Source organism: Macaca fascicularis, chromosome 4 (assembly GCF_037993035.2).
Source record: "Macaca fascicularis isolate 582-1 chromosome 4, T2T-MFA8v1.1".
NCBI lineage: Eukaryota > Metazoa > Chordata > Mammalia > Primates > Cercopithecidae > Macaca > Macaca fascicularis.
Window position 1 is genome coordinate 157,544,149 of NC_088378.1, and position 18,280 is coordinate 157,562,428.

The following is an 18,280-nucleotide window of genomic DNA, read 5'->3' on the forward strand; positions in this document are numbered from 1 at the left end:
AATAAAGCACAGAAAGCAAAAAAGGGATCAATTCTGAATTTATCCATCCATTTGCTTAACAAATACCATATGCCAGGGCACTGGGGATACAGGTTAATCAAAATCTAAAATTAAGAGAGACAGACAAACATATGTATGTATCATATGTATCACTCAGTAGTAAGTGAAGAAAAGAAAGTGCTGGAGAGGAGAGTGAGCCAATGGAGCCAGCCGGCAAGCTTGCAATACCAAAACAAGAACAAGAAAGTTGGGATTTGCAGTAAGCCTGAAAACAGGTAGCGGTAATGGACGAAGAGGACAAGGAGGAAGAAGAGCTATACGGGTATCAAAAAGAAACTAAACAAGGACTAGGCGCAGCTCAGGAAGACTGGGAAAGGCTCCTATACCCTTTGGTACATACCAGCAGCTGAAGTCTTAGCTGAATAAGAGGTGAATGTATGAAAGATTGACTGAACAAATGATTTAGCAGTGGACTGCTGTAAAAAAGTTAAGCTTTTTGTTGACAGCTTTGCTGTCAAAAGAATCTGGATGACTGTAAAGAGAAGTGCTTCTCAAACTTGAGCATGCATGTGAATCACCCCCCCAAGTGTCTCCTGTTCTAACACATTCCCAGGTGACACTGATGGTGCTTTGGCTGCTCTGGGTTGTTTTTTTTTTTTTTTTTTTTTTTGGGGGGGGGGGGCAGTGGGGGCGGAGGGACAAGGTCTTGCTCTGTCACCTATGCTAGAGTGTAGTGACATGCTCACAACAGCCTCAGCCTCCTAGGCTCAAGCAGTCCTCCTATCTCAGCCTCCCGACTGGCTGGGACTACAAGTGTGCACCACCACGCCCCACTAATTTTCTTTCTTTCTTTCTTTCTTTCTTTTTAATACATGGGGTCTTGCTTTGTTGCCAAGGCTGGTCTCAAACTCCTGGGTTCAAGTAATCCTCTCCTGTTTCAACCTCCCAAAGTGTTAGAATTACAGGAGTGAAAACCACACATGGCCTCATGTACCTTTTACCAATAATTTTGCAGGAAAAAAAAAAAAAAAAAGACGCTTGCCTGCAAAATGTCACAGAGTTACAAGAATCAGCTAACGTGGCAAACAGAGACTCAAAAAAGGAACAGGTTGGAAAAAATGTGCATGTCTAAGAAGCATAAATGTAAAGAGACGTATAATGCTCTCCCCAACTACCCTCTCACCCTGCAAATCAACTGCCTAAGTAAAAATTAGGGGTAATTTTACAAAGAGATTTTACACATGAAAAATACCTAGGAATATTAAATGATTTTATGTGCACAAAATGCAAAACAGATAAGGCTACTCTGATAAGGCATGACTGAGCAAAAAGAAATCAAAGTACTGACTCCATTGTTCCAGGCCCTCATCAAACTAAATCTTCAGAGAACTCCGAGTTTTCCACCATTCTGAGGATTGCAATGAGTATCTGAACTAGAGAAGACATGGGGTTTCCTGAATCACATTCTCGTTCCAGATTCATAAAATGGGGCCCATACATAAGGAACTGCCTTTATACAAACTAAAGGGCCATAGGTTTTTTTATTGTGTGTTCTGGTTTTGTTGTTGTTGTTTTCCCCTTGAGACAGAGTCTCACTCTGTCACAAGGCTGGAGTGCAGTGTCACAATCTTGGCTCACTACAACCTCCGCCTCCTGGGTTCAAGCGATACTCCTGCCTCAGCCTCTTGAGTAGCTGAGACTACAGGCGTTCGTTACCATGCTCAGCTAATTTTTGTATTTTTAGTAGAGACAGGGTTTCACCATGTCGGCCAGGATGGTCTTGATCTCTTGAACTTGTGATCCGCCTGCCTCAGCCTCCCAAAGTGCTAGGATTACATACATGAGCCACCATGCCTGGCCAGGACCATAGATTTTACTGGCCCTTATGAAGGCGTAAGACTGACTTTGTTCTGCACATGATCAACTTTTGCAATTTGAGTACTTCCATTCTGTATATAGCAGTCCAGAAAACATTTACATTTATTTATAGTCAGACAGCCTACATGGTTGAATAAACCTGGGCTTTTTCTTTATCTAACCCCACCCCCACCCCCCCACCAACCGCCCCAATCAATCTCCACTGTACTGGCTACAACATTTCATTTTGAATGTTCAAAGCCCAGTTATACAGCCTGCCCAATCCAGGAGGGCCAGGTCAGCAAGACGGAATACGATGCCACAGGGCAACAGAGTCATTATTACAACATTAGCCAAGCTAATGTGCTGCCTTTTCTTTCCCCTAACAAAGCCCTGCCACCAATTGTTAAAATTATTATTTTTAGTCAACGAGAAATAATGAAATGGCATCCCCTCCTTCACACACTCAAACCGTTTTTATTTTTCCAACCCCCTCCCCCACCCCGACCAATACAAACCTTTGTTGGGGAGAGGAGGTTAAACAGGGGAAATTGAATGAATGGCCCAAAGATTCAGTCTATCCCATTAGCATTTGTTCTCCTCTATTAATATTCAGTAGGTTGAACTTAAATTAAACCATGTCTATTGTCTTTCACAAAAGCAATAAATATGAGCTGAAAATTATAAATCATTGCAGTAAAGGCGGCTTGGTTACTGTGCCTGCAACCTCAGCTAGTCACCATCAGCTGACGGGAGAAGTGCGTCTGGGATCCAAGACCATTTAGCCACAAGGCAGTGTCCATTTGTGCAGCCGAGAACTCTAAAGAAACTGAACACAACAGAACCCTGCCATCAGCAGCTCTGCACACTCAGGAGCTTTTCACCCCATCTCCCAAATTAGCAAGAAATGAAAAGACCGCAAAAAACAATACAACAAAACAGGCTTCTTTCTGAGTCTGGAACAGCAGCATCAAAATGGAATAGGAATTCCTGTTGTTCTTGGAAACTGGAGATACTAGTGTATGGCCATCTCCCTCTTGCCTTATATGATGGGTGTTGGGAAAACTGAAACACAAATTAGGCCAAAGATTCCTTTAGCTGAAGGAACTTCGAAAGCAACCGAAGAGAACGACAGATTTTGGAACACAAATGTATGGACAGAAAACAATTCTTTTCTAATATCTGAAAAAAAAAGGGGGGGGGGGAGGGGCTAGAGCATGTAGCCTCTATCATTTTATGATGTTTTAGACACAAAGAAGTTTTACTGGTCCTCTCTCAATAGCTACACATACATGACAATAGAAAACCAAAGGAAAAGCCAATGGCTCTATTCCACAAAAGCAATGCCAAAAGAAGGGTTAAAAAGAAAGGAAAAACAAGGAGGGCTTTGAGGCTCTTCCAGGGCTTCTAAAACATCTGGAGCACACCAAAGTCATTAGCATATTAGGGTGAGTCAATGTATGTAGCTTTGTTGTAGAAAAGATGCACAAAAGGTAATTCTGTATCATAGAGCCAATGCCGTCTGTCACCCTGTCACTGTGAGACAAGGTTATCACATTACATATCAAACAGTCAAGCATCCAAAGAGCTTTCATTTTCAGCAGTAATGTGTGTGTGTGTGTGTGTGTGTGTGTGTGTGTGTGTGTGTGTATTTGCAGCACTTTAAGTTGATAGAAAAATTATAAAAGCAGCCCCTATGGCTGAGGTAGGGCCCTCTCTGAGGTCATCAGAATGCATGGTTTGCTGCCATTGATAGTGAAAAATAAATGTTATGTTCACTCAGGTTTTGCAAAGAGAAAAAAAAAATGAATTGCTTTTTAAGCAGGGTAGGGATTCCGATGCCAGGGCGGATTTGGCTTTGCGCCTGCTTGGCATGGTCAGTATGAACATGGAGTTTGCCCACCACTGTACACATGCAGGTCAGTATGTGAAGCTTCCAGTGGAGCACAGAGCTCCAGGGAGAGGGGCGAGAGGGCACAGGGTCTGCAGAGCACAGCCCAGGCTTGTCCACTGACATGCTCACCAGATCAACACACTGGTGTGGCTGAGAACAAATGCCAGTCACGAGGCAGGATGTCGGTGGCACACTTGTGGTCAACGAGGCGCAAATGAAAGTGGTTTCATACTCGGCTTATGGAAAATAATTATCCCTTTCCCTCATGAGACCAGCCCCTGAGCCGACTAGGGCTCCCCTTTGTCTACTATCAAATCAGCTATGGAGATTTCCCATTCCAGTCAAGAAAAGACAATCCAAAAACACCCCACCCATCACCCCTTAAAACAGTCCTAAGATTTGGAGGCAGGAATGGGGAGGATGAAAGGGTGGACACAGGGGACATATTTGTTACGTTTAACCCCTGCAAAAACAGATGTAAATACTGGTTTGTAAATCAACAATCTCACAGAATCTATACCTGGACACACCTTCAACAATCTATACCTCTTTTGCATGCACAGTATTTTGAGAAAGTGTTAGATACTAAGACCTGACACGGTGGTCATTATTAACATGGAAAAGTTGGGTCACTGGGTAGGTAAGAAAAATGCCTGACTCCATCCTTTTTTTTCCTATTCCAGAACCAAGTAAATGACTGCCTTTGGGAAAGATGGGACCCTGGGCCCCAGAAGGCAATAAATGCCTTGAGCTACAAAGAACAAGCCTAGCAGACATGTCCTATTTGCTCCGAGGAAGAGGTAAGCAGAACACTGCTACTACTAGAATGGGCCCTATTCTGGCTACCTAGACCCCAAACGATTGAGAACCACCAAAAGACAAAAGATCTCCCCTTCGCACATCCTAACCAACAATCCCAGGGGGACAGAAAACACTGCTCACTAAGAGGCTCCAACGAAAATAAATAAAAACAGACAAGGCTGACAGTTTAACTTTATTCAACACAAAACCTCTCACAAAAACAAAGAGCCGCAATCTTCAGGAAAGATTTCCCAACCAGCCCAGAAGCTATTTAAACTCTGATGATCACCACTGTGAACATAATGTACTGCTCATTTTGGCACAACTCCCTTTTAGTTCTTTGGGGCAAGAGCTCATCCTCCCTATTCTCTTCCCCTCTTCACTCCTTCTTCATCCTTAATATGACCTTTATAACAATCAGAACAAGTGCAGAACCTAGAATAATAATAATGACTGAATTATAAACACCCACGATGCTCTACAATCAGCAGTTCTAGTTTTGTGTCCAATGCCATGGCTACTCTATCCCAGGCCGTAACTTCTCTGGGTCCACACTTCATCTCAATGCCCTTTTAATTTTACACTGACAACACAGTCAAACACACACCCACCAGACACCCTAGTTATAAATACCCACCACAACATAAACCCCTGGAATCCCCTAGGATATGCAACTCGAGCTTCCATCTGCTCAAGAAAAGAATTCCACACCACAGAGGGCCCACAACTGACCACCTCCAAGGTCAAAAGCTGCCTACAGAAGGAAACTGACTCAAGGCAACAGTGGACTTAGGCTGGTGTGTAACCATGAGCGGCAGAACAATGGCACCACTGCAGAGCAAGGGAACTCAGTTCCAAGAAGGAGACGGCAATACAAGGGCATTTTTTTTGTTTTTTGAGAATTTTTTCTAAGACAGATAAATGAGCCCAACATGTGGAAAGTCCTGTGTTCAGATAAACTGACAGGCCCAAATCTGATTTCTCATCTTACAGAATTTGCACTCCTCAAAGGGAGATGTCCATGAACACAGCACGTTCACAGATAGCTAATGATACTCTTCTGCCTTCAAGTAATTACAAGTGTGTATGCATTTAGGTCTCTAAAGCTTCCTATCATCTTTACCCCACAAATGTAAGGTACCAAAAGAAACCAGCTATCCAATCTGAGCCAGGCTCTCCAATGACAGGCAAAGCTGCTGCTTTTACTCAATCGACAAGTGCCATAAAGTTATCGGTTTGTGTACTAATCTGTAATGATAAACGGGCAAAGCTCCACAAACTTTGTGTCCTGATTGACACCATAATTTGTACATAAATAAACAGCCACACCCTTTGCCCTGAAACCTCTCTGGGCTGCCTTCATTCCCTAGGATAAAAGGAATCTCTTGGAAGTTCTAAGTTCTGTTTTCTTTGTAGCATGACTAGGAGGGACAGTAGTTACCCAGTTTCCTTATTACCTCACTCACATATCAAGAAATCAACTGCCCTCCCACTTTTCAGATGAATATATTCAGAAAGGATTAAGTAGTCCATTCAAAGTAAAAAAACAAAAAACCTGCTGACAACAAATAACTTTAGAAAGGCCTACTGCCTACCAGAGAAGCATTCTTTCCACTACTGAAATATAATGCATGGAAGCAGTACAGAAAGCATCACTATAGGAATGTGGCTATGGAATCTGCTAAGATTTGAGGCACCAAACATTGAAGGTTCCTCAAAATCATCTGTGTTTACAGACAGTAATACAGACATGAATTAATGCATGAAATTCGGGAGAAGAATCAAGAGCACTAGAAGTTTAAAGCTTTTAGGTCTCAATCTAGAATCACTTCAGATCTCAGGATCTATTTGCATGCCTCAGTTTCCTCCATCTTTCAAGGAAAGAAGATGGAGGTAGAAAAAGAAAGGATTAATGGAAATGAAAGCAAACATGCTGTTTATGAAGGAAACCAGAGCTATGGTGAGGATGAACTAATTAACTTTAATCAAACATTTATTTTTAAATGCTGGGAAATGATCAATAAATTGGAAATAAAATAAAAGGGACCAGCTATAGCTGGATGGCATTCAGTCTCCAGAGAAATGTCTAAATTCATACAAGCCTGACTGAAACTGCAGATTTGGCCAAAATGGTCAACAGAGCTTAATGCTTTAAGAGCGACATTAATTCTCTCTTGTAAATTTCCACAGTGCCTTTGCAGGAGCCACCATTGCCCCTAGGGAGGATATCAAAGCTAAAAGAATATTAATATTAAGCAAATCGCAACACTTTTTACATAGTCTCTCATATATATATAGCACCTTGCCATCCACAATGGATTTAATCAGGACCCCAGCAGGGAAACCCACAAAGGCCTATTTCTCCAACAAAAGCCATACCAGCCTGAAACAAATCTAGAGCTATTTGGTTTGTCTTTTATTTATAGGAACAGACCTTCTATCCCAGGTTCCTCAAGATAAGCCACCAAAAACTGCACCTGACAGACCCGTGGAGCAGCCATCCTCAGAGCCGGATCATTGCAGAGAGACAGAGAGGAAGAAGGACAGAGGGAGGGAGGGAGGAAGAGCGCAGTGAGGCAGGCTCCGGAGCACTTGTCAACAATCCTCCCCTGTACGTAATAAGCAAGCGGCAGTGCAGATTCCGCGCGGCAATAGGACGGCCAGAACAGCAATGGGGCCGAGGGGGAGGGGAGGCAGCCAGGAGAGAAGGTTATTTATGTGCATGGGAGGGAATCGAACACCAAAGAGGAGGGGTCTCCGGCTGGCTCCCCCTACCCTGATAAATTAAAATGAGAAAAAGGAAAAGAGCCACTAGCTTTTCATCCTGCCATTTCCCCAACCTGCAATGCAGACAAATCCGAAGTATAGAATTTCTGACATATGGGGGGGAGGGGGACATTCACAGTTTAATTGTGCACACTTTTGTGTCCCCAGCCGGTCAGATGCCCCCACCCCATTGCCAAGCACACCCCACCCCCAAGGACAGCGGGCTCCAGGGCGCAGTTTCAATGGCATCCCTTTTTAATATCATAATCTGTGTCATTCAGCACTTGCCTTTTATTTATTTTTATTTGTTTTTTTGGCTGGGAAACCTGGGCAGCTCTCCAGACAGACTGCAGAAATCTCCTTCCACATGCTCCTCCTCCAGCCCGCCTCCCCCCTCCCTCCAATTCCAGCTTCCACGGAGCCTCATTACTTATGAAGTGACCGCATGGGCCACCGCTGCCCCCACCAACAACACAGGGGCACCCCTCCCCCTGCCCTGCGCAGGCCCCTCCCTGAGGCACATAAATTGATCTAATCTAATCAAACAGAAGCTGTTTTCTCTCATTGTTTCTTGAGGATCTTTCACAGAACCGGCTCTGTGGTCTGGCAGCTGCTGGGAGGGGTGAAAAAGGCAGGAATCCAACTGAGGGCTGGCCAGCTCCCTGGCCTCAGACAACTGGAGTACACATCTCCTTTCATATGTTATAGCTTTTTGATTTTTAAAGTCAATTCTCTTGAAGCCTTTGAACTTCAACCAGCAATGATAATGTCCAAAACACATGCTCTCAACACTACCACACGCCTCTCTTCATGCCCTTCCAAGGGGAGGAAGACGGTGGCCAAGCCCACATAGCACTGGAAGTTTTCCTGAGATGCATTCAGAGGAACTGGAAACATGCCTTACTAATACTTCCAGCTTCTTGTTTCCTAGTTGTTGAACCATCTAACTAGGCCCTTCTGGGTTCTCATACTACACACACAGTAACTTATTTATACCTCACAAAAATCCTGAAGGTAGATGTCAACTTTGCTCAGGAGTGAAGTCACCCAGGCTAGCAAGCAATCAAGGCCAATTGGATATTCTCTCCACAATGGCCAACTCTTGTTTTGTAAATCATTAAAGCTCATGTACACGCCAGAACTTCTTACATCAAAAATGTATAAACATCAATATATATACATATACATATACAAACACACACACACACACACACACACACACAGACATCAGGAAGGTAGAATATGGTCCTCCTTAGTGTCTAGCTGATATCCACCACTTTAAAATCAGAATTACACATAGGGCCTCAGAGATACTCTACTACAATTCCCCCACTTAACAGATGATGAAGCTGTGGCTAAAAACAAGTTTGTCTCTTAGCAAAGGTCACAGAGCTAGCTCCTATGTCTCAACAGACAGGAGGCTATCCGAGAATCCAGTGGCACTGGGGAAGAAGGGGTGGGGTCACCTCAATACACAACTCCCTATAGAACATAGAGGGCTGGAAAAGAGTTGCTCTCCAATGGTTCCCAGGGGAGCCCCCAAGGTGAGTCCCCAGAGCAGACCCTTATTTAGTGCTCTACAGTGCAGCATGTTCCTGTTAACAGTGAACAAGTGTTTGGCATGCATCCCACTGCAGCATAAGTCATACAGAATCAATTAAAGGACATTCAGGGGATGACTATTCGGCCCTTTTCCTCTTCCTTCTACTGGGACACGTCTTTTGGCTCCTTCAGTGATCAACAGCACCCAGAGCAGAGAACTGGAAAGGAGACCTGAGGCAGATATTCTGATGTATGCTAATTCTTAGCAAGGTTAGTAAGAAACGTAGAAACCCTGAGACATAAACAGTTGGCCAGAAATGAAGTTTCAGAATCATGTATGATTAGTGGTTTTCCTGAACACCCCTAGTTCTGTCACTCACACACTGAGAGTGCACACAGGTATCAGCAGTAATAAACGCTATCTGCCCCTTTCCTATCTCCACTGCTTCCTTCTCTTCTAGTCAACTAAAGAGAAACAGGTATTTAAATTTTAAGAAATAAGAAAAGCCTACCCATCATCATTACTTCCCGATCATGCAGGCAATATTTCCTAAAATACAGTACATGCAAGTCAGTTCTGTGTCTGTCTGGCCGGGAAGGAGACTTAACAAAACTCTCCGTTGTGAACACCCGTAAGTTTTAGCCTGTTTAGATGAAATGTTGGTTCCCTAGTAAAGAAGAAACATGCAAACTACCATATTAGACTTACAGCATCCTCTGGAAGGCCAAGAATAACACTAAGAAATAGATTCCATTTAGGCGTAACAACACAACTTGAAATACTTCAAGATAAGAAAGAGGAGAGGGTGGAAAGACTGGGGAAGAACTTTTCTTTGCTCCATCCATGTTCATTAATAGGACGAAGGCACCACCATCTAAGTTTCAATAGTGGAATATCAGAGCAAGTCATAAATCTTCAACGAAAGTCCTCTGGACAATCAGTCCACTTTAATTTTGAAGGATATAAAGAGTATCTGTGAACCCGCAGCCAAACCCAACTACTCAAACATAACCTAAAGCCTTGCCTATGTGCTAACTTTTTAATATTATAACATAAACATATATAAATAGCACTTTGTTTCACTGCATTTGATTATAAACTTTACAAAACAGTTCCAATGGGACTTGGGCTTTTTCCAACTCAACATCAAGTTACTAAGATCTATCCACAACCTTGCTTATATCTCTTATAATCTCATTATTATACAAATGGAGTAGTCATACTACTACACAACCGATGAATGGTGGGTATTCCACCATGATTCTCATGTCCAAGGGCATCTAAGGTGCTTCTAGTTTATTGCTATCATGAACCATACTGCAAGTCCTCTCTGCAAGTCTCCTGGAAATCATGCACTAGAGTTTCTCTTAGATATGTGGGAATGGAAGTGGTAGATATCCTTGGATATGCAAATGTTCAAATTTACAAGATGAATGGCAAATCAGTTTCCAAAGCAGGTGTCAACTTTTGATTTTGCCCCAGTAATGTCACCACTGTAATCTCAAAATGTTTAAAGACCTTCTATAACATGTCACAAGAGAGACCTCTAATTCAGGAGAAGTCAGAATTTTCAGAAGGGATCTCATATTCACAGAAATTCTATGCAGCTAACTAGGTTCATGGCTGCCATCCACCTAATTATCACCTCAACCCCAAGACCAACCCCAGTTGGTGCCTAGGTATTTCAGTACCATACAATTAATAATTTCCCCAAAACTACTAATTACAAAAGAGGGGTAGGGTGGTGTGGACTGTCGTGTGATAGAAGAGAGTACAAGATTATGGTGCCAGATAATTTCACATAATATAGAATTTTAATAGTCACACAGCATTAGCCATGTATTTGTAATGATATTTCTGTATTATTTGGATGAAATTATGTAGTATTGACCATATCACACAGGGTGTGATAGAAGTCAATGCAGAAAGGTGATCTACTGTGCTAATATTTGACTTTCAAAAACATTAAAGTGTGGGCATTCTATGGCAGCAGTATAGTAATAATAAATATTACTTGTTGGAATTTTATTTAAATAAAAGTTAATATGCTGGCACTATACCAACCAGAATTAGGTACACACAGAGTCTGACTTGAACGCTTTCCAAGAAAGCTTGGTAATTCCTGAAACACCAACAGTGCTGAACTCTGTAACGCATGTGGCTGGCCCGATAGCCAACATGACAAGGCCACACTGTACAATTATAAAATAATACCAATAATTACAAGAACATAGTAGGGTGACCTGGACTGGGTGACAGTATGCAAACTTGTGAAACTAACCAGGTTGTTAATACTACAATTAATGTAGTCATTCAAATTCAGACAACACTGTAGCCCTCCTTATCTGCGTTTTACATTTCCAAGGTTTCAGTCAGCCATGGTCAACCAAGGTCTGAGAATATTAAATTTAAAAATCCCCAAAATAAACAATTCATAAGTTTTAAATTGCACACCATTTCGTGTAGCATGCTGAAACCCTGAACTATCCTGCCCAGACGTGAATGATCTGCACTGTACAGTATTTATGTATAGGAAAAAACACAGCATATATAGGGTTTGGTAACAGCGACAGTTTCACGCATCCACTGAGGGTACTGAAATGTATCACCCGTGGATATGGGAGAACTACTGTATTCTCCATGAATTTTTTAAATTAAAAAACATTGACTTATTTGATAAACACCTTGCACTAAAAACCTCAGTGGATCACAGCACACACGGCTATGATTAAGAATGATTACGAAAAATCATAAGACTTCTCTCTGCCTCAGTTTCCTCACCTGTTAAATGGAAATAAGGACAACACTGGTGTTGGGGGCATTAATTACACAAGTAAAAGGGTTTGTGAAACACTAAACATATAGGACTACCTACATGCATTCATAAGCTTCTATGGTAATAAAATACCCAAATTTTGGTTCAATATATATTGTTGGCTTTTTGGTTGGAAAAAGAAACACATAATAAAATGTACTTAACATATTTGAAGGTGATCCAGTTAATGAATTTTAAAAGGTGAACACAGAAATAATGCCAAGTCAAACAAGATGATCAACCTTTTTCAGAATATTTTGAAAACATTACTTAATAGTATAAAGTAAAATTGAACCAGAATCACAAAAAAAGCTGTTTACCTACTTAGGAATAGTGAAGAAAGGAAAACTGTATATATTAAAAGCACTGAAGCCAGGCACAGTGGCTCACGCCTGTAATCCCAACACTTACGGAGGCCAAGGCAGGTGGATCACAAGGTCAGGAGATCAAGACCATCCTGGCCAACATGGTGAAACCCTGTCTCTACTTAAATACAAACAATTAGCCAGGGATGGTGGTGCATGCCTGTAGTCCCAGCTACTCAGGAGGCTGAGGCAGGGCAATCACTTGAAGCCAAGAGGTGGACACTGCAGTGAGCTGAGATCTCGCCACTGCACTCCAGCCTGGCGACAGAGCGAGAATCAGTCTCAAAAAAAGAACTGGGAGCGGTGGCTCACACCTGGAATCCCAGCACTTTGGGAGGTTGATGTGGGCAGATCACTTGAGGTCGGGAGTTAGACACTAGCCCGACCAATATGGAGAAATCCCATCTCTACTAAAAATACAAAATTAGGCCGAGCATGGTGGCTCACACCTGTAATCCCAGCACTTTGGGAGGCCGAGGCAGGCGGATCACATGGTCAGGAGATCGAGACCATGCTGGCTAACATGATGAAACCTCATCTCTACTAAAAATACAAAAAAATTAGCTGGGCAAGGTGGTGTGTGCCTGTAGTCCCAACTACTCAGGACTCCTGGAGGTTGCAGTGAGCCGAGATCGCACCATTGCACTCCAGCCTGGGCAACAAGAGCAAAAATTCCATCCCCTCCGCCCCAAAAAAAAGCACTGAAACAAAAGGCTGATAGGTCAAAACTGAAGAGTAAGTAATCACCTTTTCAAATTTCTGACTCTGACAAAACTAGTACTCTCATGTGCTGCTAGTGTGATTAACTGATAAAATCTTTCAAAAGAGCAACTTGGAAATGGAGGCTAACAAATCTGTAATCCGGTAATTTCTAGAAATTAATACTAACAAACCAATGACAGAAGCAACGATTTGCTTCTAATAGTTTGTTGGTTAATACAACAAATTAACGACAGAAGCGAAAATTTAAATGTAGCTTGTTTTGATTATTTTGTCTTTGACTGGTTTAAATTCTATGTCCATTTCAAAAAAAAAAAAAAGAATTATTCTACATCGGTTTCCTGAGCCATGCAATAGACCAATCAGCAATGCTTTGGTTCTGAATTACTGCATGAAGCCACTGGGGTAGCCGGGTTGAGTCCTGCATGTGCGGCAGCTGACACATTCTCTCTATTACTTGACCCTTGGAGCTTTAAGGCCTTTGCACATGCCCTTTTCTGACTATTCTCTCCTCTGCCTAGACAGCGTCTGCTCCTCTTTCCATTTGACAGGTGCTATTCCAATATAATTTCAAAAGGTACGAAGGTAACATTTACTCAACTGTCAGGTTCCTTCAAGAAGAAGATTTAGTCATGATCATCTTTTGTTTTGTTTTGAGCCAGGGTCTTGCTCTGTGTCCCAGGCTGCAGTCCAGTAGCGCGATCTAGGTTCACTATAGCGTCGACCTTCCGGGCTCAACCAATCCTCCCACCTCAGCCTCCCAAGTAGCTGTACTACATACAGGGAGGCGCCACCACACCCAGCTAATTTTTTATATTTTTTGTGGAGATGGTGTTTCGCTATGTTGCCCAGGCCTGAAGCAATCCTCCCGAGGCACCCCAGCCTCACAAAGTGCTGGGATTACGAGCATGAGCCACTGCATTGGCCTTGCTTATCTCAATAACTCACAATGCTGCAATGCATTTATGCTGCTGAAGAGTAAGCGGTGTCTCAGGGCCAATCCAGGGCTGCGTAAGCCTGAGGTGCTCTCATCTGGGAAGCCCCACGCTACGTATAACACACCTAACATTCAACGTTCTCTGGGAAAGGCAAATGTGTCAAAGAACTCTTCATCTCCTTATGTCTGAAATTATTAGACTAGAAATAGCTCATATAATTTACAATGAATTATGATATCTCAACACTCACTGATTAAAATGAGAAATTCCTAGGAAGTAGAAGACCTCATCTTCAGATTCTGAGATGAAATATAATTTCACGAGCACTGAATATAACACACAGAAATCTACACATATGATGTTTTCTAGATATTTAGGACTTTATTAATTTCAATTTTCCAATTTTTGTTTCTTTGTTTGCAGGCTGATTTTGTTTCTGTAACTAAAGCAGTTTTGTGTCTTTCTCAAAATATGTGCCTTTTATATCCTGCTAACATAACCTCATTCTGTTACTAAACATTTAAATAAATGTCAAAACTACCTAGAATCCTCCTCCTCTTATTTACGCAGTGAAGTCATCCAAGTCCCAATATACCAGTAATCACTGTTAACAATTTCGTGTATATTCTTCCTGGCATTTTCCTTAAAAGCTTCATACATCATAGAGAAGACCAGAAATAACCCAAGTGCTGTGATAAATATGGAACACCATTTATGGTATTCTCTCCAGTGGCAATCTTTACAGTTTTCTGAAATCTTGAATTTTTCCACAATTCAGATGACTTTCTTTAGTAATATGCTGAAAGGAAATTTTAAAATTTACATGGTATCACAGGGAAACTGGCTGTGTCAACAGCACAGAAGTAGAGTCAATCACAAGAGAATTACTCAATGATGGAAATGAGATGGAGCTACCAACATTATTTACATGGAGCTAAGGGAAAACCTAGTTAAGGTAAATGACAAAGGTAGACAAAGATAATTTTGAACTCAGCAATAAATTGCTAGGTTGTAGTTTACTATATTCTCAATATAGTGGCATGGATACCATGGGAAAACATATTCTAACATTGCCCAAAAGACTAAAAGGCATTTGAGTGAAATATCAATTGTTTTTAACTTTGTCAGAACTGTCTACATAACACACCATGAGGAGAGTTGAAAGAATACCCAGAAAGACTTCCTGCCAAAAGCAAGAGCAAACAGAGCATAGGGATACACGGGAAGAATTTCACCACCATTTCATGCTTCTCCTGTCTCTATGGTGACATTGACTTGAGAGCCTCTATCCACGCATGCCTTTTTAATTTTACATTAACCAAAACCAAAGCAAACGCAAAATTCAGTCTGTTGGCCAGGCATGGTGGCTCACGCCTACAATCCCAGCACTTTGGGAGGCCGAGGTGGGCAGATCACTTGAGGTCAGGAGTTCGAGACCAGTCTGGCCAACATGGTGAAACCACATCTCTACCACAAATACAAAAATTAGCTGGTCGTGATGGTGGGCGCCTGTAACCCTCGCTACTTGGGAGGCTGAGGCATGAGAATTGCCTGAACCTGGGAGGTGGAGGTTACAATGAGCGAAGATCGAGACCCTGTCTTAAAAGAAAAGTCTCTCAGTCACGACAGCAAAGCTCCAAAAGTTCGAGCAGCACAGGCAGCTAGTGGCTACTATATAGGACAACACCGACACAGAATGTTTCCAACATCACACAAAGTTCTGCTGGGTAGCAATGACCTATACTGCTGACCATGCTGACCAACATGTCTGCCGTCATGTCTGCAGCAGACCCTCATCCCTCTGCTGTCCCCTGTTACAAGTTTAGAACCCCCTCCTCACCACCTCCCCCATAAACTGGGCAAGTCAGACAGAAGGTGAATCCTTTTCAGGGGGCAAATGCAGCAGCAGGCTGACAAATCACCTTAAATTCAGCAGCAGATGGCTCGAGGTGGTAATCAGTCCAGCTTGCAGGGGAGGGGAGAAGGGGAAATAGAGACTGGAACTGTTAAAGAGCCACAGGCTTACTCAGAAAACTAAAAACTGTAGGAAAAACTTCGTATACAAACGAATATCCCAAAGGGTGATTTTTATTAGAAATGGTTTTAGGCCACCTTACTGTGGCTTGCCAGTAAAGGAAGGACAGCAATCATCAACTAACACTCTGGACAAAGTGCCACTAAAACCTAGGCCGAGTTGGACTCACATTTTGCCACCTCCAGACACACACACACCACTCTGGGATCACTGTATTGGTGCCTCTACACACCAAAGGAGAGGGTCAGTAGCTATGAAGGGCACATTTCCTCCACAATACTTCTCATTCGCTTCCCTCCAAATTCTGCAAAATCATGCAAATGCTTCCCTGACCCCAAAGCATGAGAGAGTCAGCAAAGTGGGAGAGCAGGAGCATGCCTTCAACTTCCCCTTGCCACTCACCACTGAAACACCACCAAATGGGACCAAGAGATCTAGTGTTTTGTTTTACATAAGGAGGATGCCAGTGAAGGCATCATTTGCTCACAGACACCCAGTTACTGGTAGAACTAGAATTATGATCCAATGTCAGTGCCCATTCCAACATATCAAATTTTTGATGCATTCAATATTGCTTGAGATGGCTACAGTCCAGGAATTCTGGTTTAATATGATTTGACAGATTGCAAAGTGAATGGTTGCATAACACAGCCTTTATCATTTCTAAAAAGCTGCCTAAAATAGATAGGCCTTAAGAATTTTCTTTTGTTGACCCTAACTTAGAGCTTGTCCCCATCACATGCTCTCCCACAGTCACTTTCTTCCCTCTGTCTGTCTCAGGCCTCCCCGCTGACCCAGCTGGCACAGATCTAGCCTCCATTACATACCACATGCTGGCTCTGAAGCTCTCTGCTAGGACTCCTCAGAGACTTCAGAATCCAATACTCTGTGCCCTGCTAGGGGTGGGGTACCCCTCCTATACAAACCTAACACCAACTATGCCTACAGGGCAGCTTTCACCAATACCACTGAGGATGCCTTGCTGGGCAAAACTAGAGAGGCAATCCTTCCTTCTATGCCTGTCAGAGCCACAGCGCTCTCGGCTCGCTTGCCAAGTCCTAGGGCGAGGCCTAATTACAAGACACTGGGATTCAGAACCTAGGAAGGAGGCAAAGCAACTTGGAAACCGTTCCTTAGGTGTCCTGCTTCATGACAAACCTACAGCACAAATAGGAAGTCATGGGGTAATGTATATCTACAACCTCAGTAATGATCACCGTTTTAAATGTTTACATTCTTCCAGGCACTAAGAACCTGAAATAAATCAACTGCATTAATCGTAAGAATACCATGTCTGGGGAAAAACAAAAAACAAAAAAGTAGTATCCCACTTTCTGAGATGGAAAACAATAAACAAACCAAACAGAATGATGGTATCAAGTTTGATGGGTCTTTGAACCCTTGGTGGGACCCTGGGCTATACTTATCGGGATGACAGTCTGATCCTTCAACAATTTCCACTAGCAGAGCTGGAGGACTGTGGCCTACTGGACCCTAGCCGGCAGGAGGGTAGATGCCCATCCATTCTCTCCAGGAAATCTCTGATGGTCTGTATTCACAGCTCCAGGGACAACCCAGCCTGCCTTCAGTTTTACAGAGCACACACGAGAAGGCCCAGCTTGCGTTCATCTCAGAGATGTCCTGAGCTCTGCCTACCCCGACAAAAGGACAGGCAATCCCTTGCACAGAGGTTCTCACAGAGGGGCTAAGAAATCGGCCAGCAGGGATGTCAACATCCACTACCAAGAACAGCCACTTGATGGCAATCTTAACCTATTCCCTTGGAATTCGTCCATAAAGGGAGACCCCAGAAGGCTAGAAGCACCAAGCATGGGCTGCACAATGTGGACAGAGCTAGGAACGACGTCCCTGCTTGACCTGAGTGTGTGGCAGTGCAGCGATGAAAGGATAAAGAACCCCACACCAACATGCTCTGTTGGGTTCTTCTCCATCTCCAGGCTTCTCTGGGGACTAGGCAGAAGTGGCTACAGGCTCTGCAGTCAGACAGCTCAGGAGCATGGAAACCTCTTGAGCTCCATGGCACATTCACCTTGGGTTTCTCGTCAGACTGAAACGCAAGTGAGACAGATGGCAACAAACATGAGAAGAAATCAATGGCAAGCTCCTCCTCCTTACCGTGGAAACTTGTTCTCTGAAATACGGAAGGGGAGGAGACGGGAGTGAAAAAAGTCGACTTTCCTTAGAAGGTGGGACACCTGTTGAATAAAGCACTCAAGCACTGCCTTCTTCATTTAAGTTGTCAAAGAAGGAAACTAAAAGCCATGTGCATCTCGTGGGGAAAAAAAAGGCTCTCCAGTTAAAAACAGAAATACACTGTAAATTGCTGCCCTACACACTTCTATTTTTGGTAGCAGGAAGATGAACTGAAGGGCTTTCTGAAACATCAACACATCAAAGGGTGGGAGGGGGTCCATACCATCATAGTACCATAAAATAGTCCACTGTCTTAACTAAGATAATGACACGTTTCCGCAGAGGGTTCGACCTCACTTTGTGTGGTGGTTTCCCAACTCCTGGCTTCTCCA

At 43.0% G+C, this 18,280-nt stretch overlaps 1 protein-coding gene across 9 annotated transcripts in view; it reads right to left on the reverse strand.

Annotated features, from left to right (window-relative positions):
• JARID2 (jumonji and AT-rich interaction domain containing 2) overlaps nt 1-18,280 on the reverse strand; it is a 282,076-nt gene that overhangs the window by 116,857 nt on the left and 146,939 nt on the right. Inside the window, exon 1 of one of the 9 annotated variants that reach the window (XM_045389955.3) lies at nt 6,987-7,122. The exons of the other annotated variants lie outside the window; for them this stretch is intronic. Coding sequence (XP_045245890.1) covers nt 6,987-7,053 — 67 coding nt within the window. The 5' untranslated portion in view covers nt 7,054-7,122. Of the gene's footprint in view, nt 1-6,986; nt 7,123-18,280 lie in introns of those variants that run through there. 9 annotated transcript variants of the gene reach the window in all.